The 25188-nt window shown below is 56.0% G+C and overlaps 2 protein-coding genes across 3 annotated transcripts in view; one reads left to right on the top strand and one right to left on the bottom strand.

Moving 5' to 3' along the window:
• Positions 1-222: 222 nt before the first annotated feature.
• Positions 223-12335, top strand: P2RX6 (purinergic receptor P2X 6). The gene is made up of 13 exons (XM_069100795.1): positions 223-331; positions 3606-3747; positions 5555-5705; positions 7316-7387; positions 8365-8440; positions 8744-8837; positions 9233-9313; positions 9639-9780; positions 10367-10476; positions 10707-10824; positions 11340-11405; positions 11607-11684; positions 12007-12335. The coding sequence occupies exons 1-13, from the start codon at positions 223-225 to the stop codon at positions 12154-12156; spliced, it is 1389 nt and encodes a 462-aa protein (XP_068956896.1). The 3' UTR covers positions 12157-12335.
• Positions 12336-12999: 664 nt separating this feature from the next.
• The window catches only part of PRODH (proline dehydrogenase 1), a 33658-nt gene continuing 21469 nt past the window's right edge, over positions 13000-25188 (bottom strand). For both annotated transcript variants that reach the window (XM_069100889.1, XM_069100890.1), the window contains exons 4-14: positions 24195-24344; positions 21785-21849; positions 21468-21584; positions 20315-20394; positions 19967-20048; positions 19260-19352; positions 18673-18819; positions 17703-17878; positions 17095-17193; positions 15638-15726; positions 13000-14539 (exon numbers count right to left, since the gene is read on the bottom strand). In XM_069100889.1, coding sequence (XP_068956990.1) covers positions 14346-14539; positions 15638-15726; positions 17095-17193; positions 17703-17878; positions 18673-18819; positions 19260-19352; positions 19967-20048; positions 20315-20394; positions 21468-21584; positions 21785-21849; positions 24195-24344 — 1292 coding nt within the window. In that variant the 3' untranslated portion in view covers positions 13000-14345. The remainder of the gene's footprint in view (positions 14540-15637; positions 15727-17094; positions 17194-17702; positions 17879-18672; positions 18820-19259; positions 19353-19966; positions 20049-20314; positions 20395-21467; positions 21585-21784; positions 21850-24194; positions 24345-25188) is intronic.

Genomic DNA, 25188 nt, shown 5'->3' with positions numbered 1-25188 from the left:
TGGATTGTAGGGGGTTAAGCAAAGAGTGAGAGGAAAGTGGAGGTGTGAGTGGATGCAGCTTTTCCAGGAGTTTCACCGCCAAAGGCAGAAGAGACGTGGAAGGAGAGTTAGCAGGGACGGAAGGATCAGGTTGGGGTTTTTCAGGATGGGGAAGGCCTGGGCAGGTTTGCAGCCAATAGGAAATGAGCCAGTAAAGAGGGAGAGACTGAAGAGAAAGTGGGGATGGGGGCGCGGTCTGTTGGAGGAGAGGAGAGGGAATTGGGGTCGGCCTTGGCAGGGGGCGTGGCCGCTTCATCCTGTGAGACGGTGGAGGAGGAGAAGGTGGCACAAGGCACCTGAGGGACAGGAGATGGGGAGGAGAAGAGGGTGCTCACAGCAGGTGATGCAATTATTTTCTGTATAATGTAAGGTAACGTTCTCAGCTAAGAGGGCTGAGAGAGAGCCAAGGATGTCCATCATCACTTTTACTGTTTCACATTGTATTAGGAATGCTTGCTCTAGCAATAAGCCAAGAAAAAGAAGGGGAAGGAATCAGAATAGACAGCAAGGAAACAGAATGATCACTATTCATAGACCATCTGATGGTATAAACTTCAAGGATCCTGGGGAACGAACTAAAAACGTCATTGAAACAATGACCAACATCAACATCTGGGTGTTCAGATAGAAAATAAGCTCATGTAAATCGTCAGCATTTCTATCCACTACAAACAAAACTCAGCAGGAAGAGATAGAAGGAGAAATTCTACTTAGAATAACTGGGGAAGAAGGCACTATTTGACAAGAACTGTCAGGAAAACCAGGAATCATGTTGGGAGAAACTAGGTATAGACCAACATCTTATACCCTGCTTATATTAAGATAAGCTCAAAATAGGTACATGATTTAGATACATGGGGTGATATCATAAGTAAATTAGTAGAACATGGAAGAAACTATCTGTTAGATCTATAGGTAGGGAAAGAGGTCATGGCCATACAAGAATTCAAGAGTTTCTCAAGAGGTAAAATGGATAATTTTGATCACATAAAATTAAAAGTTTTTGCACAAACAAAATAAATGCAGCTAAAATTATTATTTTAAAAATATATTTTCATTTATTTCATTAAATGTTTTCCAGTTACATATAAATAAATTTCAACATTTATTAAAAAAATTTGTTTAAAATTCTCTCCCTCCATATTGCCCCTTCCCCTCTTGAGAAAGCAAACAATTTGATATTGATTATACAAATGATAATTTGATATTGATTTTACATGTGAAGTCATCCAGAACATATTTCTGTATTTGCCATGTTGTAAAAGAAAACAGACAAAAAGGAGAATAAAGAAATTTTAAAAAGGTTTGCTTCAATCTATATTCAGGGCTCATTTCTTTCTATAGGTAGACAGCATTTTTCATCATGGTTTTTTTCCCCAGAATTGTCTTGGATCAATGCAGCTAAAATGATAAGAAGAGAAGGAAACTGGAGAAAAACATCTTTACAGCAAGTTTCTCTGATGAAGACCTCATTTCTCACATCTATATGGAGCTGAGCAAATTTATAAGAATAGGAGCTACAGGGGCGGCCAGGTGACGCAGTGAGTAAGAGCACCGGCCCCAGTGTTGGGAGACCTGGGATCAGTTCTGGCCTCAGAGACTTGGCACCCACACTAAAAATAACTGGCCGTGTAACCTTGAGTAAGTTACTTAACCCCAATTGCTTTTTTTAAAAAAAGAGAATAGGAGCCACGCCCCAATTAATAAACGATCAAAGGATATGAATAGGCAGTGTTCAGATGAAGAGATCAAAGCTCTATGCATTCATCTATATCTCTAAATCACTATTAATCAGAAAAAGGCAAATTAAACAACTCTGAGATACCAGCTCACACCTATCATATTGGCTAATATTATGGAAAAGGAAAATGACAAATAAGATGTGGAAAAAGCTGTGACACTAATGCACTGTTGGTGGAATTGTGAATTGATCCTACCATTCTGGGGAGCAATTTGGAACTATGCCCAAAAGGCTATCAAATTGTGCATACCCTTTGACTCAGAAATACCACTACTAGGTCTCTATACCAAAGAGATCAATGAAAAAGGAAAAGAGCCTATTTGTAAAAAAAAAATACTTATGGCAGCTCTTTTTGGGGGTGGCAAAGAATTGTAAATTGATGGAGCTGCCCATCCATTGGGGAATGGCTGAACATTGTGGTCTGTGATTGTGAAGGAATATTATTGTAGTATAAGAAATGGTGAGCAGGTTGCTTTCAGAAAAGCCTGGGAAGATTTATATGAACTGATGCAAAGTGAAATGAGCAGAAACAAGAGAACATTGTACACAGTAACAGCAACATTTTCAGATGAACACTTGTGAATGACTTAACTCTTCTCAGCAATACAATGATCCAAGACAATTCTGAAGACCATATGATGAAAAGAGCTCTCCACCTCTAGAGAAAGAACTGATAGAGTCAATGCAGATTGAAGCATATTTTTTTTCTCTTTCTTTTTCCCCCTGACATGGCCAATGTGGAAATTTGCTTTGAATATCTATGCCTATTTGTTTTTAAGTTTTGTAAATGGACTTTTAAAAATTTTTTTATATTTTTGCTTTTTGGAGGGCAATTGAGGTTAAGTGACTTGCCCATGATCACACAGCTAGTAAGTGTGTCAAGTCTCTGAGGCTGGATTTGAACTCAGGTCCTCCTGATTCCAGGGCTGGCGTTCTATTCACTGCACCACCTAGCCACCCCTATACCTATTTTTAATAGGTTTTGCTTTCTTGTCTTCTCAGTGGGGCTGGGATGGGGGAGGAAGAGAATTTGAACCATGAAAACAGAATAAAATTGAATTTTAAAAAATGGAAAGAAAATAGGGGGAGGGTGCTGGCCTTGCTGATCCCCAAGTTCCCTCCCAGCTCAGACACCAGAGGAGCTGCTTCTTTCTCTTGCTTGTTAAAAGTTACAAAGCACTTTCTTACTAACAGCTCTGGGAGGGACAGGGTAGGCAGAGTCATCATTTTACTGCTGAGGAAGCAGATTCAGAGGGGGAGGGGGGCATGTGTGTGTGTGTGGGGGGGTTAGGGGATGTCCACAAACACTGAGTTGATGAGTGCTCATGATGGAAGCTAAACCCAGGATTCCTGGATCTCCACATAGGTATTTTTCTATGACAAGAAATCACTTACTCATAGGGCTGGGAGAGACTTTAGAATGGAATGTCACAGTTGGGAGGGGCCTCAGAACAGGGCATGTCAGATTCTTAATTGGAAAGGTCCCTAAGGAGGGTCCTGTAATCTAAATCCCTTATTTTACAGATGGGGAAACTGAGTCTCCGGCAAGGAAAGTAGCCTGCCCAAAGTCAGATGGTGAGGGCCCTGGCACTCTGGCATCTTAAAGACCTTGCACCCTCCTCAAGGTTGAAGGCTGTGCCTCCCCTGGCCTCCTAGTTCCTCCCTCCCTCTCTCTCTGGACTCAGGGGGCTGAGTGAGCGAAGCTGCTGCTGGTTCCTTCCCCTCCCACCTCCAGCCAGGGGCCACTGTGTCTTTAATAGCTTCTTGCCAAGTGGGCAGGCTGCCCTGGGTAGACCAGTGCATTGCTCCCTGTGCTGACTCATAGGGATGAGCATGGGGGTGCTGGAGTCCCTGCATGGATGGGGGCTTCTGGACTACAAGACAGAGAAATATGTCCTCACCAGGAACCGGAGGGTGGGTGCTCTCCAGAGGGTCCTGCAGCTTGGCATTTTTGGATACGTAATTGGGTGAGAAAGGAAGGGTCCTTGAGGGGTGGGGTGAAAGAGGAGGGGTCCTTGGGGGGGTGGGGTGAGGTCCTTGTGGGGGGTGGTGGGAGAGGGGAGGAGTGCGGGTGGGGGGGGTAAGAGGAAGGGGCTTTGGGGGGGTGGGGTGAGAGAGGAGGGGTCCCTGTGGGGTTGAGGTAGAGGTCATGAGAAGGGACAGCAGCCTCAGCTCCAGTTCCCTGGGAAGGGTAATTGGGAACAGACTTTGCCACGAACCAGGTGACCTTGGGCAAGTCCTCTCCTGTTGATGGGCCCAGTTTCCTCCTGTGTAACATCAGGCATTTGATCTTCCAGCTCTGACCCTGTGATTCTAGGATCTCAGCAGATTTATCACTAGAAGGGACTTCAGAGGTGATTTAGGCCCCTCCACTCCCACCCCACCGTTTCCATTTTACAAGGGAGGAAACTAAGGCCCCGAGAGGTTCAGTCACTTTGGCCGGATCACATGGACAGCAAGCACTGGGCCCTGTCTCTCTCTCTCCCTCCCACTATGAAGTCAGGGTTGGATGCTGAGGTCTCCTTTGCCTTCAGCCTCAGAGGGGAGGAGCTGCCCCTCTGGAGAGTGAGCTCCCTGTCCCCCAAGGTGTTCAAGCACCGGTTATGAGATCCTTGAACTGGCAGGTTGGAGAGGAGGCTCCTGCATTGGGCTTCACAGGCCAGAAGGGGGGACAGAGTTGGGATTCTGGGTCAGGGTGCTTTGTGGGAGGGTCTTTGGCTAAAAAGCCCCCGTGTGGCTGGTGAGCAGCCGAGGATAGCGTTGGACTGAGAGTCAGCAAGACCCAAGTTCAAGTCCTGTTCCAGACACACACTAGCTGTACTTCCCTGCAACAGCTGCCTAGCTCAGCATCTCCATCCATAAAATGGGAATGATAATCATAATGATTGATGATGATGATGATGATGATGGTGGTGGTGATAAGTCCCTCCCGAGGCTGTGAAGCACAAACCTGCTAATACTGGTAAAACTTAGCAAACCTCAAAGTGCTTTATAAATATCGACAGCCAGCTGTGATTACTATTAATTACATGCAAGCTGGGGCCTCACTGGGGTCCAGCTTGGATCCTCCTGCAGCAGAATCAGTAGCAAAGCCATGGGAGATGGTGTGGTTTAGTAGATTGGCATCTTGGTTTTATCAATTACTAGCTGTGTGACCTTGGTCAAATCACTTCCCTTCTCTGGGACTCAGTTTCTCCTTCTGTAAAAAGACAGTTTGGCCTCTGAGGTGGGAAAATGAAACAATCGAGTGTCCAGCTTGGGTGGAAATGGTCGTAAGAGTGGGAAAGAAAGCTTCCAGGTGGGCTCCGAGTCTGTGCTGAGGGTTTTCAGGGCAGGCAGGGGATGTCTGCTGTGGATCCCGGGAGCCAGCAGGGAGTCCTTGATCAGGGGACCTCTCTGTGCCGTCCGATGGGTGGGAAATGGGAGAGTCGCAGGCAGGAGCGAGGCGATCTGGGAGGTGGTGACAGTGGTCTGGGTGGAGGGGAGGGGAGCAGAGTCGTTCTACCTGCCTCGCAGTGGGGGACGGGGTGTGTGCAAGACCCCCGGGGCACAGCCAGCTGCACTAAGGGTGCTCTCGGGGCACCCAGACTTCTGTCCCGCTCTGAGACGATTTGTGCGGAAAACCCAATTAGGTCCTGATCTCTGTGGGGAGGCCTGCCCCGCCCCCCACCCCGACCGCCCCACTGGCAGATGGACCGGCGGCTGACCAAATGAAGCAGGGCGGGACGGAGGCGGCCTTTTTGTTGTTACCCAGGTCTGTTATTTCCCGGGCAGGTGGTCCCTTCTCTTCAGGAAGGGTTACCAGGAGAAGGAGTCGGATCCCCAGGTATCGGTCATCACCAAGCTCAAAGGCGTCTCTGTCAGCCAGATTGAGGCGCTGGGAAACAGGCTGTGGGATGTGGCCGATTACACGAAGCCGCCCCAGGTGAGTGTCTATTTCTTCCCGGGTGAGGATGCTGCCTCCCACTGGCTCTCTCCCACTCGTGTCCTCAGGGGCGGAGGAGGATCAGATCCAAACTCCCAGGCGCAGGGCTCCATCACCGGCCACTGAGCGCCGGCCTTGCTCCTGGCTGCCTCCGCCCCTCACACACCTTTCCTGGCTCACCTCCGGGATCCTTCTCCATCCCTTAGAGACAATCTCCAATGCCACCTCCTCCAGGAAGCATTCCCTGGTCCTTCTATGGGTGACAAACTTCCCCCAGACTCACCTGGCCTGTTGGGGAATATGCACATCCTGGCCACAGATACAGATGGCTGGGCTTTCAGTCAATCAACAGGCATTTTAAAAAGTGCCTTTTACATGACAGATACTGTGATGGGAATACAGAGACAAAACAAATGCCTACCCTCAAGGGGATTCCCTTTAGGTGAGGGAAGACAACCTGTCCCCATATAAATAGATGTAGAGGTAAAAATCAAGGTAATCCTGAAGAAGAGGTGGTAGCAGCCAGTGAGGAAAGGGGGGACCAGAAAAACCCTCTCTTGTAGGATGTGATCTGCTGGATCACAGCCTTGAGGGGAACTGGGGATTTGACTAGGCAAAGGTAAGGGGAATATGTATGTTTGGCATCAGGTACAGCCTGGGCAAAGGTGGGGAGGTGGGAGATGGAGAGTCTTATGTGAGGAACAGCAAGAAAGTTAGTTTTGGTGGGGTCCTAGAGCATCTGAAAGGGAGCCATACATGATAATAAGGCTGAAAAGGGGGGTTGGAATCAGACCAAAGGAGTCTGTCTTTTATCTTAAAGGCAATGAAAAATAGGAAACTCCAAAGAATCTTAGGCCAGGTAAAATGTGGTCAGACCTAAGCTTTAGGGATTAGAAACTTAAGCTCTTGTGCTTAAGGACTGTGCCTTGTCTAAGCCTGAAGCTCCCCAACACAGGGCTCTGTAAACAGTAGGTATTTAATAAATACTTTGTGGAAGGGATGTTGAAATCAAAATCGTGCCTAGGGGTGGGGGGAGGGAAGGATGAGGGGAGGTGGGGAAGGGGCTTCAGCTGAGGAGGCCATTTGGGATGGGGTAGGGCCTGGCGTCCACCTCATACAAGCATCATTGGCAAGAAATGAGGGTGTTCAGCCCCTCGAAGAAACTGCTGGGGATGTGAGTGGGGATCTGTCTTTATATATGTGAAAGGGCTTGGGGCGGTTCTGCTTGGTGTGTGTGTGTGTGTGTGTGTGTGCTTTGTGTGTGTGAATGTGTGAGTATGTGTGGTTTCTGTGCTTGTGTGTGTGTGTGTGTGTGTGTGTGTGTGTGTGTGTGTGTGCTGGTATTGGGAGTGTTCTGGGGATGGTGGGGAGGACAGATCCCTCAGGAAGAGGCCGCTGTCACCAAGCAGGGAAGAGGCAGCAGCTGGCCTGGGTTGTGATCAGAAAGCACAGCCCTAGTCAAAGCTACTTTGGCACCCTCTAGATTTCGCTCTTGGGGACAAGACTCTGGTTGCCCTGCCTTAGTTCTGCCTGAGGCCCCATCCAGATCCCAGCTCTGAGGTTACCCTGGGACCTTAGAGAAGTCCTAACCCAGGGCTCTTGTCTCTTAGGGAGAAAACGTCTTTTTCCTGGTAACTAATTTCCTTGCCACACCAGAACAAGTGCAGGGGACGTGCCCAGAGGTGAGTCCCTTCTTGGGGCCCACCCTGCACCCCGAGGTCAGAGCCCCAGCCTGGGGAGGAGAGGTAGCCTCAGCCTCAGCCTCCCTCCCCTGCCCCCAGCCCAGCCCAGGGAGGAGACCTTGAGGGCTCTGAGTCTACCTGGGCTCTCACCCCTGGGGGGCCGGGCTCCCAAGGCTTTGGGAAGGAGGGCTTCAGAAATGATTCCAAAGAACAAAGGCCAATGTGACTGAATACATCCAACAGCACTGATTAAGCAGGGGAAAGCCTGGTGTGTGGGGGGAGCACTGGACGGGCTGATCAGAGAGACCTGGGCTCACTCCCATTCCTGACACTAGTGGGTGGTCTCAGACAATCACTCAGGCCCCTCTAAACCTCAGACAACTCTCCAAATGGGCTGTGATCTGCTTCGGTGGAGGGATCTCCCACACTCACGAAGTCCCATGTATATAACCTGTGGACATATGTACGACACCCAACCCTTAGACACTGAGAATATCAGAGGCAGAGAGAACAGGCATCTCTTCTGTACCTTCCCTATGACAATCATTCCTACAGTGATGGGGAGCTCACCACCTGTCACGGCAGCCCACTCCATTGTTAGGATGGTCTTCCTAACTGCTCTGTTAGGGGTTCAGGGACTGATATATTCTGGTCAGAGGAGTTCAGGGGGTTGAGCATTCTCTCTCAGTCTTGAGAGGTTGGACTGTTAAAAACTTTGAGTGAAGGAAAAGGGACAGGTGCTGTAGGAGAAGGGATAAAAGGAATGCCCCTGGAGCGTGGAGCATCGGCCCCTCCCTCAGGTGGGCCATGCCCTCTTCTCCCCTGTCCTCTGCTCGGCTCTGACCTCCTGAATCCCTTCTCCCTCCCCCTCCAGGTGTGATGGGGGGTGGGCTAGAAGCTTTCCCAATGCCCTCTGGGATTCTGGGGGGATCTATTTCTTTGGGGGTGACTCACCCTCTCCCTTCCCTCCCCCCCAGCACCCCTCTGTTCCCCTGGCTCTTTGCCTGGCTGACAAGGACTGTCCTCCTGGAGAGATGCTGAGTCACAGCCATGGTAGGGCTCTCCCAAGGGCACTGAATACTGAGGGCTGGGGGCAGCTGGGAGTCCTTCTTACCCCAGGCTCCTCCCCTGAACATCAGGGCACTCACTAAGTCAGAGGACCCCTGTGTGACCTTAGGTCACCCTTGAATTCCTCAGGCCTTAGTCTCCTCTTCTGGGGGTTTAGTCTCCGAGGCCTCTCCCAGCCCCAAACCCCATGATTCCACAGTTGAGATGCTTGGCCCTGGTCCTGGCCCAGGCTGCAGCCCGAGGTCCCAAGCTTGGAGAGAAAGGACTCTGGGCTGGCTTCTGTTCCAGGAATCAAGACTGGGAAATGTGTCACGTTTAACTCAAGCTACCAGACCTGCGAGATCTGGGGCTGGTGCCCTGTGGAGAGCGGCAGTCCGGCCAGGTCTGGCTGCCCCTGCTCTGTCTGGGAGTGGGGAGGCCTGGGATCAAGTCCTGGCAGGGTGGCTGGCCACACCATGGCAGCCCTCTGAGTCTCAGTTTCCTCATCTGCAAAATGGGATGTTAATACTCATTGCTGCCCACCTCCCCGAGGAAAGTGTGAAGGGAGGGAAGAAATCCTTGGGGGGTGTGGCAGCAGGGCTGGGTTTGAGTCTTAGCTCTGTGGCTAATCTCTGGTGAGCTTGGGGAAGCCTCCTCTGTGAAAGAAGGGGAAGCAGCCTGGCTTTGTCCCTTCCCTGGGCTCTCTGTGCGGCTCCTGGAGGCCACTAGTCTCCGGGGGTTCAGCTGCTGTGTGCTGGGGGGCAGCTCCTCAACTATCTCCGGCTCCCCCTCCTAAAGGCAATCCCAGCTGCTGGAATCTGAAAACTTCACCCTCTTTATCAAGAACTCCATCACCTTCCCCAAATTCAACTTCTTCAAGTAAGTGGCTGGTGTGGGAGGGAGAAAGGGCCTCTCCCGAGGCTGAGTGAGGGAGCTCTCAGGCCCTCCACCCAAGTGGGGACATCGTGTTCTAAGGCCCCCTCCCAGCTCTGACATCCCCTGTTCTAAGGTTCCTCCCAGCCCTGGCATCCCACGTTCTCAGGCCCCTTACAGCTCTGACATTCCCTGTTCTAAGGGCTCTCAGTTCCATGGACCCACCATTCTAGGAGCTCTGTAGAAATCTGGGGTTAGAAGCCACCTTCAAACTTGTTTGGGAACATTGGTCCCCTTTACAAAGTCACACGGGTGGGTTTTCGTCCCTCAGGACCAATACTTTGGAGACATGGGATGACGCCTACTTCAAGGGCTGCAGGTATGATGCCCTTTCCAGCCCTTTCTGTCCAGTCTTCCGGGTGGGGGATATGGTGGAGGCAGCTGGAGGGGACTTTGAGGACCTGGCCCTGTTGGTAAGTGGACCTGGGGGCACAAGCTCCCTGGTCTTGTCCTTGGCTTCAGTCCTGTGAACCCCAGTCTGTCTGCTATACCCACCCTCAGAGGGACCCCATGACTAGGCTGGACTCCTGGCCCCAGTCACCCACCCCCTGGTTTGCTATATCTACCTTCAGAGGGGCCCAGTGACTGGGGCTGGATGGGCCCCTGCCCTACTTCTTTGAAGGGCAGGGACAAAAAGTGGGGACATTGGAGAGCATTGCATGTAAACTCAAAGGACTTGAGTTCAAATCCTTACTCTATCACTGCCTACCTGGTGGACCTTGGGCAGGTCACCGCAGTGCTCTAACCCTTAATTTCCTTGTCTGTAAAACAGGTGGGTTAGAGGAGGTGACCTCTGAGATTAGACTAGGTAGGAGCTCACAGTCTTAGCCATGGACACTGCATGCCATGGGGGTGTGAAATCCCCCCTCTGGGCCTCAGTCTCCCTTTCCACTCTACTGTGCTGTGAATCCTCAGTGTTCTGGGGACTCTGGGTCCTGCCCCCCAGCCCCGGCTGGAAGCCCCTGTTCACAGTGACCAGAGGGCTGCTGCCCTTGGCAGGGGGGAGTTGTGAGGATTCAGATCAGCTGGGACTGTAACTTGGATCGCCCTGACACCGAATGCCAGCCCTGTTATTCTTTCTGGCTGCAGGAGAAGGGCTACAACTTCAGGTAAGGGTCCGGACCCCCCATTCTTGGAGGGAAGATAGGGTGTGTGTGCATGTATGCTTGTTCACTGCTGGGGAGGGGGCCGAAGGGCCATGGTCCACCCTGGTGTGGTCTGTTTGAGGGTTCCTGTGTCTTCCAGATCTCCTAGCTATCCCCCTTTCCACCCTTTTCTGTAAAATGAGAGACCATCCAAGGTCCTGAACCAGCCCCTCCCTCCAGCTCTGGTCATCCAGGGTCCTGTTGTGCCCATTCTGCAGGACAGCTTCTCACTGGTGGAAACACCCGGGGATGGAAGCCCGAACCCTGTTCAAACTCTTTGGGATTCGATTTGAAATCCTCGTGGCTGGGCAGGTAGGGGCTGGGGCCAGGTGCATGGTGGGATGGAAGCAGGACAGCCCAAAAGTAGATGGAACAGGTGTGTGTGTGGGGCCAGGTCCAGCCAGTCCTGAGTTCCCTCTCCACAAGTTACTTATCAGAAATGCTCTCCAGGGAAGCATCCCCATTCACTGGCAGGGGACTGGACCAGATGACCTCTGGGAAAGAGCAGGGTGAGGACGGTGGGAGATGGGGGGAAGGGGCCAGAGGACCTAGGCTCGAATTTCACTGTCTGCCTGACCTTGGCCAAATCCCTTCTTAGACCCTCTGGGGGCTGGACTAGATGGTCTCCAAGGACCCTTCCAGTGAGCCTACGGCCCTCTTTTTATGAGCTTAGGCCTCAGTTTCCTTATCTGCCAAGCATGTAGGTCAGACTAGGCCATTCCTGAGATATCTTGCTATCTAAAGCCTCGGGTCCACCCCTCAGCCTATGATAAGGGGTCTGGTCTGAGGTGGGGAGGCCCCTGGCCTGAGTACCTCTCCTCTCCCAGGCTGGGAAGTTCAGTGTCATCTCCACAGGGATCACGCTGGGCACGGGCATGGCCCTGCTGGGGGTGGTGAGTCTGTTGCCAACCTTTCTCTCTGGTGTCACTGTAGGTATGTGGTGTGGGATGAGACCACTGGAGAGGGGTATGTCCTGCTGGGGGAGGAGGCAGGGGACAATAGGAGATGCCTCCTTTTGGCCCCTGGAGATTGGAACCCTTTCCACTGATGCCCAGGGGGGTGCTCTGCCAGACTACCGCTGTCCTCCCCTCTAGGTCACCTTCCTCTGTGACCTGCTCTTGCTTTACGTGGATGGAGAAGCCTCTTTCTATTGGGGGAAGAAGTATGAGGAGGTGAAGGGCTCCTTCTCCTCTGCTCCTTGTCTTTGACTGAGCACAGTCCAAGGGGCAAGGCCCTGCAGGAGCCCTGGGGAAGGCTGGGGGCTTCATCTGAAGCTGGAGGGGAGATCTAGCCCAACCCCCTCACTGACACATCCAGTAGGTGGCTGAAGGTCAGGCTCCCTGACTCTCCCTTGCACCCCACACTAGTGGACTGGGGGCTCCAATGAGTCACCCAACAGCAAAGGTGTTGGTGGCTTCTACAGAGGCCCATGCCTGTCATCCCCGATCCCCTTCGGACCAGGTACCAGGGCCTGAGTCATCCCTCTGCCTACAGGTAAAGGCCCCCAAGAGCAGAGGGGAGCCAGAGCCGGCCTCGGCACCCAGGGATCATGAGGAGCCTGGAGACTCTCAGTTGCGCTCAATCCCAGCCATAGATTCTGATCTCACCACTGGGAAGGAGGGCCTGGAGGCTGGCATGGCCTAGCCTAAGGCCACCCAAAGCACCCCAGCCAACGCCATATCTATGCCTCCAGGGACCCAAGGCTGTGATTCCTTCATCACTGCTTTTCCTTAAAGAGCCCTAGGACAGGATCCTGAGACCAGAGAGCCATATGTGCATGGTTCTGGGAAACAGTGGCCTGGGCTCCTCCTTTCTTGGGGCTCCTATTCAGTGGGCTTGAATCCTGGCCTGGGCTGGGACAGTGCCTCACTCTGGGCCTCAGTTTCCTGATCTGTTAAATGAGGACTCTGATCTGATGGCCCCTGAACTGCTCTGGAGCACCCCCAAAGGCTCTGACCTCTGTCCACTGGCCTTGTGGGCCCCTTCCTCCATCTCTGACTTTGGGGCTTGAAATCTGTCCGCTTTGTTTCTCAGGCCATCCTGGCCCCTGCAATAATGAGAAAACTGCTTCCTGAGCCCTGTGACTTATTGAGGAGAGAGGGAGACAGAGAGATGGGGGGGGGGAGGGAGAGGGAGGGAAGGAGAGAGAGTGTGTATCTCAAAGGGGGGCCTATTCACAGACAGCAGACTTAACGCTGGAAGGGGCCTGTACCTGTACCTGCCCAACAAGTGGCCAAACTGCCTTTGTTTAGAGACATACAATGACAGAGAGCTGACCACAGAGGCAGGCCCCTCCTTTCTGGGATGGCAATCCTCCTTAAGTTTTTCCTTACAAAATAACTCATCATGGGAGAGTCTAAAGCCCCAGGATACTAAGCTCCCTCCCAGCCCTGCCATCCTCTGTTCTTGGGCCCCTCCCAGCCCTGCTCTCAGGCCCCTAGCTCTGTCACTTTAGCCCTGTGTTACTGAGTGCTCAGAAGCCTTGGAGAAGGGGTAACGACACTTTTAATGAGGCTGTTTCAGCTTAGGTTTGACAGGACAGTCTGTTCATCAGGAGTTAGGAGCTTGGCCAGGAGATGCATATGGCCTCTTGGTCATTCCCCGCCCCCCATGCCTAAGGAGAGCTGGCATGGCCACGCCTGGGCTTCTAAGCCTGTCACAGGTCAAGCGTGAGTGCCCCACAACAGTCAGGCTGCCTCCCACCCCATACCCTCACCCAATGGCAAGCATGGGGTCAGAGTGGACTTTATCTTGAATCTTCCCCTGAGATGACAGGATGCTCTTTCTGTGGTTTCTCTGGTCTGACCAGCCCTGCCTCCAAGGACATCTGCCCACTTCCCCAAGGCTGGGTCTCCTCACCCAGCAGCTGCCCCCACCCCCAAACACAGTGGCGCAGACACGATCCCAGGCTCAGCTGGGCTCTTGAGATAGACTCCTCATGAATGCAGGAGTGCTTGGAAGCCTTTGGGAGATGGACTGACCTCCATGCTTTATGGGAAGTGGGAGCGTGGAGAGCCAGAGACAGGAGCAATGCAGCATACAGCAACCCTGCCCCCCAACTCTGTCCTGGAAGGGGGCTGAGCATTCTGTGAATCCCACTTGAGGGGAAATCACTCAGCTTCCACAGCTCTTAGGGACCCTTGGCCACAGGAGGGAGAAGGGAGGGAGGGAGAGGAGGAAGGAGAGAGAGAAGGGAGGGAGGGAGAGGAGGGAGAGAGAGAAGGGACGGAGGGAGAGGAGGAAGGAGAGAGAAGGGAAAGAGAGAGAGGAGGAAGGGGAGAGATAAGGGACGGAGGGAGAGGAGGAAGGAGAGAGAAGGGAAGGAGAGAGAGGAGGAAGGAGAGAGAGAAGGGACGGAGAGAGAGGAGGAAGGAGAGAAGGGATGGAGGGAAAAGGAAGGGAGGTGCTGGCTCAGGTGGGATGCATGCCTTCAGGCTGGTGTGGGGGCCGTGGTGGGTGGGGACACTGATGGCCCATGGAAACCCAGGCCGAGAGCAAGCTGTGCAGACCCCAGGGCTGCCCCAGCCCTGCCCCGCTGGGCCCCTGCCTACTGGGCTTGCCCTCCTCTGCCAGGACAGACCCAGTCATTTCCAGGCCTCCCCCTTAGAGTGCAGGCTCAGGGAGGGCAGGAGCCCCAGGGCTCAGAGCCTAATGCTCAGGAAATGCTTGGATGGATGTCTCTTGTCTACACCCAGTCACTTCCATGTTGTCTCCCCCATCAGATTGGGAACCCCCAGAGGCTTGGCACATAGTACAGCTTAACCAATGCTTGTCGACTGACTGCCTGATGCCTGGGGGAGGGGTGGGGTGCCAGCTCCAGGCCCAGGGGGGCCTCAGCAGGCCACCGGGCGGTAGAAGAACTGGCCACTGAGCACCCTGCGTTTCAGTTCCTTCCTCATCAGCTCCCGCTCCCGCTGGGCCCCCTTCATCATCCCACGGTTCTCCAGGGCTCGGCGGGACAGGTAAGGCAGCACTTCCTTCACAGGGCCGAATGGGACATATTTGTAGACTGGAAAGCCCGCTTGACCTGCCAGGCCCCCAAAAGCCAATTACTCCCCACTCCAGACCATCTCTGGGGAGGGAGGGCCGGCTCTCTGGGGAAACTTCCCATAAGCACCCGGGCTTTGAGGCCATCCAGGCTGAGCTTTCCCATCCCAAACAAGTGGGGCTTGGAGCCCCTGGATGGGCAGCCCGCTCCTTAGATCAGGCCTCACGGGGCCTCCTTCCAAGCCCCCCTTCACCATCTCTGCTCTGGGGGCCGAGCAGAACCTGCTGGATCCCTCCTCCTTGCACCCCCAGCCTCCTCTTCCTCAGTTTTTCTCCCCCAGCATCTGTCAAGGACTCCGTGGCCCGGTCAGGCCAAGGACAGAGGAGCCTTGGGCGGCCCGAGGTCATGGCGGCTCTTTCAGCTGCCGCCTCTGGCCTGACTCAGCCCCACTTTCCGGCCTCTGAATTTAATGAGCGGCTGCCCCTTGAAGTGCCAGCCACCTTGTACACGGCACCCAGGGGTCCAGCTTTACATTCACTCCTGTGCAATGACCTACATCTCTATTTCACTTTAAGGGCTATAAAGGGTGTCTTGTGAGGTGACATACTGTCATTCCCATTTAACAGACAGGGAAATGGAAGCACATGTACCCAGCAGGTGGTCCCTGAACCTCCACCTGGAGGGGCAGGATGTTGCTGCCTCCGGACAACTCTGCTTGCTGGCACGGGGCCCTGCCCCTGTCCTGCCTGACAGTCTGTGTTCAAATTCTGCCTGTGCCACTTGGTTCCTGGCTGACCTGGTGGCCGACAGGCCAGGACTCCCAGCTCTGCGGGGAGGACCTGAGTCTGCTCTGGGTGTTCCTTCCCCCTCTGAAGCCCCCTCAGTGCCCTCATAAGCTATGGGCTCATCTGCTGGGTCTCAATGCCCTCAGGCCTACACTGAAGCCCAGAGAGACAAGGGTCCCCCAAAGGAAGCCCTGGGGCCGTGATTGGGGCAGGTGGGGGCACTCCCCAGGGAAGAGGCCCCTCCCTGATGCTGGTAGCCAGCCTCCTGGCCTAACCCTGCTCCGGCCGACCCCTCTGAGGAGGGGGCCTCGGCTGCACAGATGGCACTGGGAGGGGAGTGTGCACCACTCACCCAGGGGGAAGCTGATCTGATCACACATGCCTAGGAGCTGACCAAAGGAAATCTTCTTCTCTGAAGGATGCAGGCTGAGCTCTTTCATTCTGCAAACCAAAAGCCAGGGGTGGTGAGAACCAGACCAACCCAACCCAACCTGGCTGCCCAGGACTCCCCTCTGCAGTGCCCTGGGGGCTTCAGCCAGTGCCTGCCTGAGGGTCTCCAGGGCAGAGCTCACTACCATGTCCAAGGAGCAGTCGCCCCACTGGGGGGGGTCAGTACTAATAAGCAGTAAGGTCTCCTTTACCGCCTGGGGGGCCAAGCAGAACGAACCCCACCCACTCTTACACACCAGCCCCGGGGCCCATGCCCAGGGGATGCACATTCAGGGGGTGACCCGAGCCTCCTGGGCCTGTTGATGATCCTGCTTCTGGACCCAGTGTGGAACTGAAGTAGCAGGCCTCAAGTTTGAATCCTGCCTCTCGCTAAGGGAGGGGGCTGGGCTGAGGGCCCAATGTTCGACAAACCACGAGGCAGAACGGCCACCCCAGTCTGGGAATGCAGAAATCCAGGGTCTGAGAGGCAGCAGGGGCAGGGACTGTAGCCTGGCCTCTGCAGGCAGGGAGCTCCTGGTGAGGCCCCACCTCTCAGTGCAGATCACCACGCCCTCTGCGGCCTTCCCTGCAGCCCTGGGGGTGTCCTGGCCAGCTCCCAGGTGTCTTGTTCCTGGACCCAGGCTTTCTTCCTGGATGCTTCCCCCATCTTAAGTCCCAGGGATGGGGGGCAGAGGGGCTCCCCTTGGAAGGAGCCCCAGGTCAGAGGAGCCAGTGAGAGGCCCAGGAGACCCTCAGTGCCACCCTTAGTGGTGCCCACTCCTCTAGTCAGGCTGCGAGGGTGGGGAAGGACAGCAGTGGTCACCTCATTTTCTGGGGGAGCCCAGGGGTGGACCTTGTCAGGGCCTGGTCAGAAGTGCTGACCTAGGAAGTGGGGGAGCCAGGGCTCCTTCCCCTCCTGCCCATGGCTCTCATCCCTGTCAGAAAGGAAGCCCCAAAGATGGGCAGGGGCTCATCAAAGCTGCCTCCCTACATGCAGCAGGTGCCTAATCACTGTGGGCCAAATGAAGGGTCGGGACCTTGGTGGAGGAAGGCCTTGGTGTCTGAATCTGGAGGGCGCTGGCGCTCAGGTGGACACTTCTGCCCAGGTATACCCAGGGCCTTGTGGAGCCTCAGGGACAGACAGGACCCTTCTCCTTCACACAAAGCCAGAGTGCCATCTCCAAAACATCCAGTTTGGGGCATGGGGGGAAACACCTCAGTTCCAAATTCTGGGGTCTTTTAACGGTAGCACGTGCCCCCTTTTTCACAGCGGAGGAAGTGGGGGCACCACACGTGACCCCAGCCCACATGAGACAGAGGAAGGGGAAACAGGGCAGATGTTTCTGTAGCGGCCTGGCCTGCCTGCAGGAGGGCCCCCACCTCTGAATGGTGAACTTGACCGTTTCCTCGTTGTGAGAGGCCACCATCATGCTAGCCCGGCCGTGATGCCTGATCTCCTCCAGAATGTAGTTGAGGCACCTGGAGGGAGGAGAGTGACCGTGAGGACCCACAAAGGTCCCCATTTTCTGGAGGGGCATCAAAGGTCACAGAGATCTCAGGGGCCATTGGGTACAATCCCCTTATTTTACAGATGAGGCCCAGAGGCGTTAAGTGACCTGCCAAGGGTCACTCTGCTGAGTGGGAGAGTGTCCAGGGAAGGGTCTGAACCCCTGTCGTCCTGACAGGCTGTCTCCGTGGACACTGCCACTCAGAAAGGGAAGGAGAACCAGCTGGGCCACTGTGACTTCCTTCCCTGGGCCTCAGATGGGATGGGGGGCAGGTCCCTATGGGGGCCCTCCCAGATCTCAGTGGGAGTCTTTGAGAGGCCCCCCGGCACCTCCCCTTTTCCTGCCCAGGAGCTGTCCCACCCCTGAGGACAGGCATAGAGGAGCCGCACCCTGATCCTCTGGCTTCTGGCCCCCCACCCCTCACCTCTCAGGTCCGCTTTGCCCTTCCCAGCCTCGGTGGCAGGCCAGGGTCTCCCCTACCTGTGGTACATCATGCTGGTGGCCTCGTAGGTTGGGTTGATAGGGTCCTCATAACCCACTGCTGCTGCGCGCTCACGCTCCTGTGTCATGTAGGCCCCCCTCACCAGCTTGGCGCCAAAACACCAGCCTTCCCGACGGGCCAACTCAATGTCCAGTGACACATTGTCATAGGTGTCCTGGAAGAGGGATGCTTGTGAAGGAGGCACAAGCCCCATGATGTGGGGCCTCAGAGATGCCAGATGGACAGAAGGGATGACTGTAGCGGCCAGGCCGGGCAGTTACTGAGCAGAGGCCAGGCTGACCAGGAGGGGGAGTGTGTGTGAGAGAGAGAATGAGTGTATGTATATGAAAAGGTGTGTGTGTAAAATGTGTGAGTGTGAGAATAAGTGTGTAAATGTGTATATGAGAATGAGTGTGAAAATGTGTGTAAAGATGTGTATATCTGAGAATGAGTGTGTGAGAATGTGTGTGTGTGTGTAAAGAGAGTGAGCAGGCTGGAAAGGGCAGTGGCAGCTATGTGGGGGAAGGAGGGAAAGCCTGGCCAGCACCATCCCTGTGCCATCCTGTGCCATCACCTGCCAGCAGACTTCCCCTGGGCCTCCTCTTCCACTGACCCCCGGATTCCCAGCCCTGGGACCTTGGGCTTGGGTGGGCCCCTGCCCTTATCTGGCCCGAGGCCCGAGGCCTGACCAAGACCATCTCCAGCCCCGGCAGGGTCCTCTGCGCCTCATTTTGGAGTTGGGGTCGGAGGGTGTTTGCCCAAAGGTGCCTCTGGAGCTCGCCAAGCGGGACTGGGCAGGACAGAGAGGCCATCCAGCCCGACCCCTCCATCTCACAGGTGAGGAAACTGAGACCCAGGGAGGGGACGGTCTGACTCCAAGCTGCTGGCTCCCCAGCAGGCCCTGGCCCCAGCCAGGGGCCCTCAGGGCCCTCAAGGCCGGCCTTCCCCTGGCCAGCCTGGTGGCCCTACCTTCAAGTAGCACTGGTATGTGCCGAAGATCAGCGGCTTCTCCGTGTTAAATTTCCGCTGCATCTCCAGGGTAAGACGGCTGATGGCTGGCTGGAAGTACGTCTGCTCCGCATCCACCATCAGGCGTACCTTGACCTCCACGGCCCTCTGGGGGAAGGGAGGGCACAGCCCAGGGTCACCGGGGGCTCTGGCCATGATGCTGCCGCGGGCTGCCCGCCGTCCCTGGCGCCTTGGTTCCCCAGGGCCCTCCCCCCACTCCTCCTCCTCTTAGGTCCCCTGGGAGCAGCCCTCCCGTCCATACCGTGTTTCCATGGACACCGTCCCTCCACCTGCTTCATCTAATGAGCTTCCACAGAACAAAACACCTGACAGGTTCAGAGTCGCTCCCGGGGCTGCTGTCCCCCTTGCCCCCCTCCCTCCGTGAGACAGCCCTCAGAGACCATCCAGTTCAGCACTCATGTGACAGATGGGGAAACTGAGGCTTGGGTGGGGAGAACTGCCGTTCAGACACAGTCTGGGAAGTGTGCAGGCAGGATTTGAATTCAGTTCTTTGGGCCCTGCCCTGTAGGGTGGTCAGCAGTGCTGACCTTGGCTAAAACATCTATCCTCTGCAGCATCCTTTTCATCTGAAGGTCCTCCTCCTCTGTGAAGTGAGACAGGAGGGGCTCCAGCTGGCCAGTCTGCAGGGAGAACGGCAGGGGGTGAGGACGGCTGCCCTGCAGAGCCGGGGAGGGAGAGGAGAGAGGACCTGCCCAAGGTCACGCAGCAGCACCCTCCCGACTCCAAATGCTGGAGAGAAGGGGAAACTGAGGCCCCCCAGCCTGGGCGCCCGCTCCAGGAGTTGGGTCTCATTATTAGGGCCCGGGCTGCCTGCGTGGCTCTGCAGCACCTGGCCCAGCCCATCATGGTCTAGGAGGCATCACAACGGACCACTGCGCCTCAGCTGCTGTCCTCGAGGGGCTGCCGTCAAGCCAGGACACGGCTTAAGAGGCGCCCAGTAGGGAGGGATCCCGCAGCCCTGGGAGGGTTAGCACTGCCTGGACGCTTTATGGGGGCAGCACCCCGGAGGGAGCTGGTGAAGAGCCCCCGGGGTGGGCGGGCAGCATGGGGTGGAGAGCATGTCATTGTGGAGCAACCAAATATGGAGACCCTCATTCATCAATACAGCAACAAGGCCCTGCTGTGGAGGAGGGGGGTGGACACAGCTGGGGAGGGGAGAAGGGGGAGGGGGAAGAGAGAGGAGGAGGAGGGGCAGGGTCCAGCCAGGTGGCTGCCCATCTTGCCTACCCCATACCTGCATGTTGGGCACGAGGAGCAGCTTGGAGAGCTTGGTCCGGTTGTCAATGAGGCTGTTCCAGTCTAGCAGGTCCACGGTGCTGAGCAGAGAGGTGGCCATTGGGCCAGAGTGTGGTGGCCCTCGGCCCCTCTCCTGCCCGCCTGGGCCCCCTTGCTAGACTCGGCCTGCCCCCAGGGGCTGCATCTGTCTGTACCCGGTGTGGACACCACTGGGGGAGACTGCAGACCCTCCTAGCCTCTGCTTGCAGGGCCATGTAGGGGCCTCTGAGGGGCAGGAAGCAGGTGCATCTTCCCTGTGGGCACCGCCCCAGGGTGCCTGGATGGGGTAGCCCCTCTGCCCACTCACCCTGACATCCCCAGCATCTCCCCGGTGAACCAGCCCTGGATGTCTGACTTCGTGGAGATGCCCATGTTCTCCAGGCTCTCCTACAACAGGAGCACAGGGGGATCGTGGGCAGGTGACCCCACATCCTAAGGGTGCACACAGGAACCTGCTGCTAGGGAGGGGTGGGGGGGCAGGGCATGGCCCTCTCTAACTGCTGCCTCTGAGAAGATGGCACATCACTGTCATCATAGAAATAAAGAACAGACGGGCAAAGTAACAGCAGGGGTGTGGCCTGACCCGGGACTCCGGCCCCCCCGGCCCTGGCCCTCAGCCTGGGACTCCACGAAATCCCTTCACTTCCTCTCCTGCCCCTCACACACCTGAGGAGGCCAAGCCTTGGCAGGGAGGATCAGCTGCCTTTTACAGAGGAGGAAACTGAGGCTCAGAGGGCTAGGATCACCCTGCTAGTCAACACAGGAGGACCCTTTCCTCGTGCCACACTGCCTCTCATGTGACCCTGGGCATGACCACCACAGCTGGCTGGGTTGGCCGCAGAGCCCTGGTGGACGTGTCCCTTGGACTCCTCAGCTGGCCAGCCAAAGTCGGACGAGCCGGCCTTTGCCGGCCCTTTGGGTGGCTTGGGGGAGGAGAGCCAGGCTTCTCTGGTCACTGGAGCCCTGACCCTCGGGCCCCACCCGACAGAGCTCGTGGGCTGGGGGCCCCGGGACCAGCGGCCTTGGCCTGAGCCCTACTTTCTTCCTAGGTGATACCAGCAATCCTGCTGCCCACAGGGTGGGGCTAGGGGGGCAGGAGCTTCAAGCACAAGGGAAATGGGAGTGGTGTCCACATAAGGCCCAGGCTGCCCACGCCAGTACTCGGGCCATCCAGGCCACCCAAAAGGCTGCCCATGCCAGCACCCAGCTTCCCAAGCCAGCATCCAGACCACCCACCGCACCCAAAAGGCTGCCCATGCCAGCACCCAGCCACCCAAGTCATGGGACGTTTTAGAGATGGAAGGGCCTCAAGGTGTCACAGAGGCCAGCCCTTCCTTTCTCAGATGAGGAAATGGAGGGGTCTGCCCAAGTCTACCCAGCCCAGGCAGGATTCGAAGCCAGGCCTCCTGGTGCAGGGTACTGGCTGCCTCCCAGGGGCCCCAGGGAGCTCGGCCCCCCACCTGCAGTTTCACCACCTCCAGCTTGGTCTCCATGGCGGGAAGCCCTGCTTGGCCCTGCTCTGCTGCGATCTGGTGGAAGAACCGCCTCCACTTGGTCAGCACTTCGGAGAACTGCAGCTGGGGAGGGGCTGGGGAGTGAACAAAGGGGCCACTGCCCCCTGGCTCCCTCCCCTCTCCGTCCCCCCTCCCAGCCTCTTTCCCATCTGGCCTCGGGGCGAGGGCAGGGATGGCCCCAGGGCCCAGCACGGATGGATGAATCCCCCCCCATTATAAAGTGGAGGCCCAGGTGGGGGGTGCCAAGGGGCCGGGTCACCTACCAAGAACTGGGGCCGACCCAGAGCAGTGAGCTTGATGGCACAGAAGCCTTCCTCAGTGGCACTGCCTGCCAAGAAGCCAACAGGAGCTGCCATCAGGGTCCTTTCCCAGAAGGACCGATGGGGCTGGGACCCTGCCTCGGCCAAGGTGCTGCCCTTGTCTGCCCGGGCGGCCCCCCTGCGGCTGCCTGGAGAAGCCGGCCTCTTCCCAGAGGACTGCCTCCCAGGGCCTCAGTGGTGCTGCTGCACAAGTCCGGGGTCCTGCCCTCCCTGGGCTGGAATCCCGGGTCTTCACCAGTCCCATCCTCATTGGGATAGAGGCCCGTGCATCCATCACCAGCATGATCACCACGCAGTCAGCCCTGATTAGGCACCTCTGGGGGTGCTGGGCTCCCACCACCATCATGGGAGTCAGGAAGCTTCAATTCCAATTAGGCTTCAGACCATTCCTGAGTCACTGAGCTGAAAGTCAGGCTGCCTTAGAAAACGGACAAACAGCAGCTCTGCCCTCTTCACGCTGAGGATCCAGTGAGAGCCCACTGGGAGGCATGTGGCGAGCCTGGCACACAGTAGGCATCGCAGAAATGCTGTCTGTCCTCCTCAGGAGCACGCGCCCTGTGACCGACCACCAGCTTTTACAGTCTTCCTTGTCTACGGATCTGACACTGACCCCCTGGGGCATCGGCCTGGCCCGTTTCCTTCCGGCCAGCTCCAGCCCCCTCTGCCTCCATTCCTGATGCAGCCTGGCAGGGCCAAGGGGCCAAGGTCTCTCCTGGGGTCACCTAGATGAATGCTGCACTGTGCCCAAAGAATCTTCCTAAAGCCCAGGTCTGACCACATCCTTCCCTTCCTCAATACTCTCTGGTGGCTCTGTGGTGCCAGCATCAACTCCCCTGTTAAACTTTCAAAGCCCCTCACCACCTGGCTCCAGCTTCTTGTTTCCAGGCTCATTATCTACACCTTCTGAACTCCGGCTACACTGGCTTTTTTCTGTGTTCTCATCTTCCACCTCCATGCCTTTGCACAAGCTGTGTGCCATGCCTGGAATGCACTCCCTCCTCACCTCTGCCTCTCAGACTCTCATTTCCTTCATGATGCAGGGAAAGCTCCTGCAGGAAGTCTGTCCTGGGCCCCTCGACTGCTAGGGCCCTCCCTCCCAAAGGGCCTGGAATGCATTTATTGAATGGGGGCTTTGGGGGCAGGTCAGGCTTCTCTGACATTGTCTGGAGACAGTCTGTCTATTGGCAGCTTCTTTCTAGTCTGAATCTCCAGGGCTTGGCTCTGATCTTCTTGTGAATCTGATGGGTCTGGGGAGCCCAGAGGAGAGATCTTCTGGCCCCAGCTTCAATTGCGGTGGCTGTTTTGTGACTGACCACAGAGCTGAGCTTGTCCTGGGGAGGCCGGCCTGAGGAAATCGGCCAAACTACTCTTACCCTGAACATCCTCGGGGACTGCCCTGAATTCCTGAAAAGCAAACTCATGCAGGGTGTGTCCCACGAGGCTGCAGAGGCCTTCTTTCTCTGTGAGTCCTTGTGATCAGGGATCTGGCATGGACAAACATGATCTCCTGGGCAGGAGGGGCTGCGATTACCCGATTTACAGATGTGGAAACTGAGGCAGGCCGTGGGAAGAGGTGTGCCCAGGGTTACCGAGGCTGTAGCTCCCACCTCCAAGCCTCTGCCTCCTCAGGGCAGCCTTCTCTGACCTTTGGCCAGTGCCCGGCTTGCCATGGCCTGCTTGGTGGGATGATATGGGTGTCTGGCTCTAGCTCACCACTAGTGGGCATCTCCAGGAGGGTTGGGGCTGCATCTTAAAACTCCACTGTTCTTTTAGACCAGCACAGAGCTCTGTATACCGTAGGTGCTTAATAAATATCGGCCACATCTATTGACTTGAACCACTTTCAATCCTACCTCGGACACTTACTGTGTGACTGTGAGGCAGTCACTTTTTGTGTCTCTGGGCCTTGATTTTCCCATCTGTAAGATGGGATGGACTAGGTCCATGCTTGAGCCGGCACCCATCTCTGTGGTCCCTGCTTCTCCCCATTCCAGTCATGGACTGCTACTGAAACTCACAGGTGACAGGGCAAGGTTGTAACTCCTGGGTTACCCATCTCATAGGGCCATTGGTGGGCAGGGGAGGCCTAGGCACCTGCCAAGGGCACCAGAGCCTAGGGCACCATGGTCCAGGGTGCCACGGCCTAGGGCAACCATGGCCCAGGGACCCACAGCCTGGGGTACCACAATCCAGGGTGCCACAGCCTGGGATACCACAATCCAGGGTGCCACAGCCTGGGGTACCACAATCCAGGGTGCCACGGCCCAAGGAGCCACAGCATGGAGCACCACAGCTCAGGGAGCCATGGCCCAGGGTACCAAGGTCCAAGGTACCATGGCTCAAGGCCACTCACCAGAAGCATCGATACACCGCAGAAAGGTTTCCATGTGATGGTCACACTTAGCCTCGTTGGCATAGAAGTAGGTACGGGCACTGATGACACCATCCCTCCGGTCCCCAAAGGCCCGATGGACCTGGAACTGCTTCTCTCTCTTACTGGCTTCTGTACCAAGGACAGGGCTTGTCAGTCAGGTCTTAGAGAGCCATACTTGGGGCCTCAGTTTCTTCCTCCATAAGATGAGGGGTCCCTTCTGGCTCTAAATCCATGAACCCATCAGTGCTGGATCCTCCCCTCAGCCCTTCCCTGGCCTCGGATGCAGCCCCGAGGAGAACTCATCCCTTCAACTCAGGGAACGTTTCTGAACCTGATGGGAAGAAGTGGACACAAGCCGGGGAGAGGGCCACTGGGTTGGTCACAGACTGACAGCTGGGTGGCCTGGGGGGGCCGTCTGGGCTAACCCTCTCACTGCAGGCTCCCCATAACTTCGGATGTCTGAATCCAATCCAATTCCACACTGGCCAGGAAAGTGCCAGCACCAGGGACCCAAGTGAAGAGACATGCTTGGAGGTAGTGAGCCCCTTTGAAGGCCCCCCAGGACTGAGCCTCTGAGGCAAGGGGGGGAATGGCCTCTGCCGCCCCTCCCCCAGTGGAGCTCTCTGGGCCTCGGAGGCCATCTGTCTGGGTCTCTCCTAGTGGCTGTCTCTGTGGCTTCCCTTCCCAGCTCTCAGACAAGCCACAGATTTGGTAAAAGCCTGGGAAGGGCAGAGGAGGGGAGGGCCCATTGTTCCAGCTCCTTCCTCCTCTGCCTCTCCCTTTCCTGGCACCCAGGTGGCAGGGAGGGGCCTACACATCTGAGCCAGGGCAAGGTTAGCCTCAGCCAGTCCTCTCGGCCTTGGAAAGCAACCTTTGGCCTAGCCTTGGAGCTTAGAGGGAAGGTGAGGCACAGGGGCTGAGTCATACTCTGGGGGGGGCCCCATAAAGCAGCCAGGGCTGAGCCCAGGCAGGC

This window comes from Petaurus breviceps, unplaced genomic scaffold (genome assembly GCF_028583685.1).
Source record: "Petaurus breviceps papuanus isolate PSGF00001 unplaced genomic scaffold, PetGlider_PUasm1.0 428, whole genome shotgun sequence".
Classification (NCBI taxonomy): domain Eukaryota; kingdom Metazoa; phylum Chordata; class Mammalia; order Diprotodontia; family Petauridae; genus Petaurus; species Petaurus breviceps.
Note: the sequence above shows the minus strand (reverse complement) of the source record. Positions and strands in the feature narration are given on the sequence as shown.

Excerpts from the sequence above, each read along its gene's own strand:
- P2RX6 (XM_069100795.1), top strand. The coding sequence starts at position 223 with ATGGGGGCGCGGTCTGTTGGAGGAGAGGAGAGGGAATTGGGGTCGGCC. Across the intron at positions 332-3,605 it reads GGAGGAGAAGGTGGCACAAG|GGATGAGCATGGGGGTGCTG; the intron begins GCACCTGAGGGA and ends GCTGACTCATAG. Across the intron at positions 3,748-5,554 it reads ATTTTTGGATACGTAATTGG|GTGGTCCCTTCTCTTCAGGA; the intron begins GTGAGAAAGGAA and ends TTTCCCGGGCAG.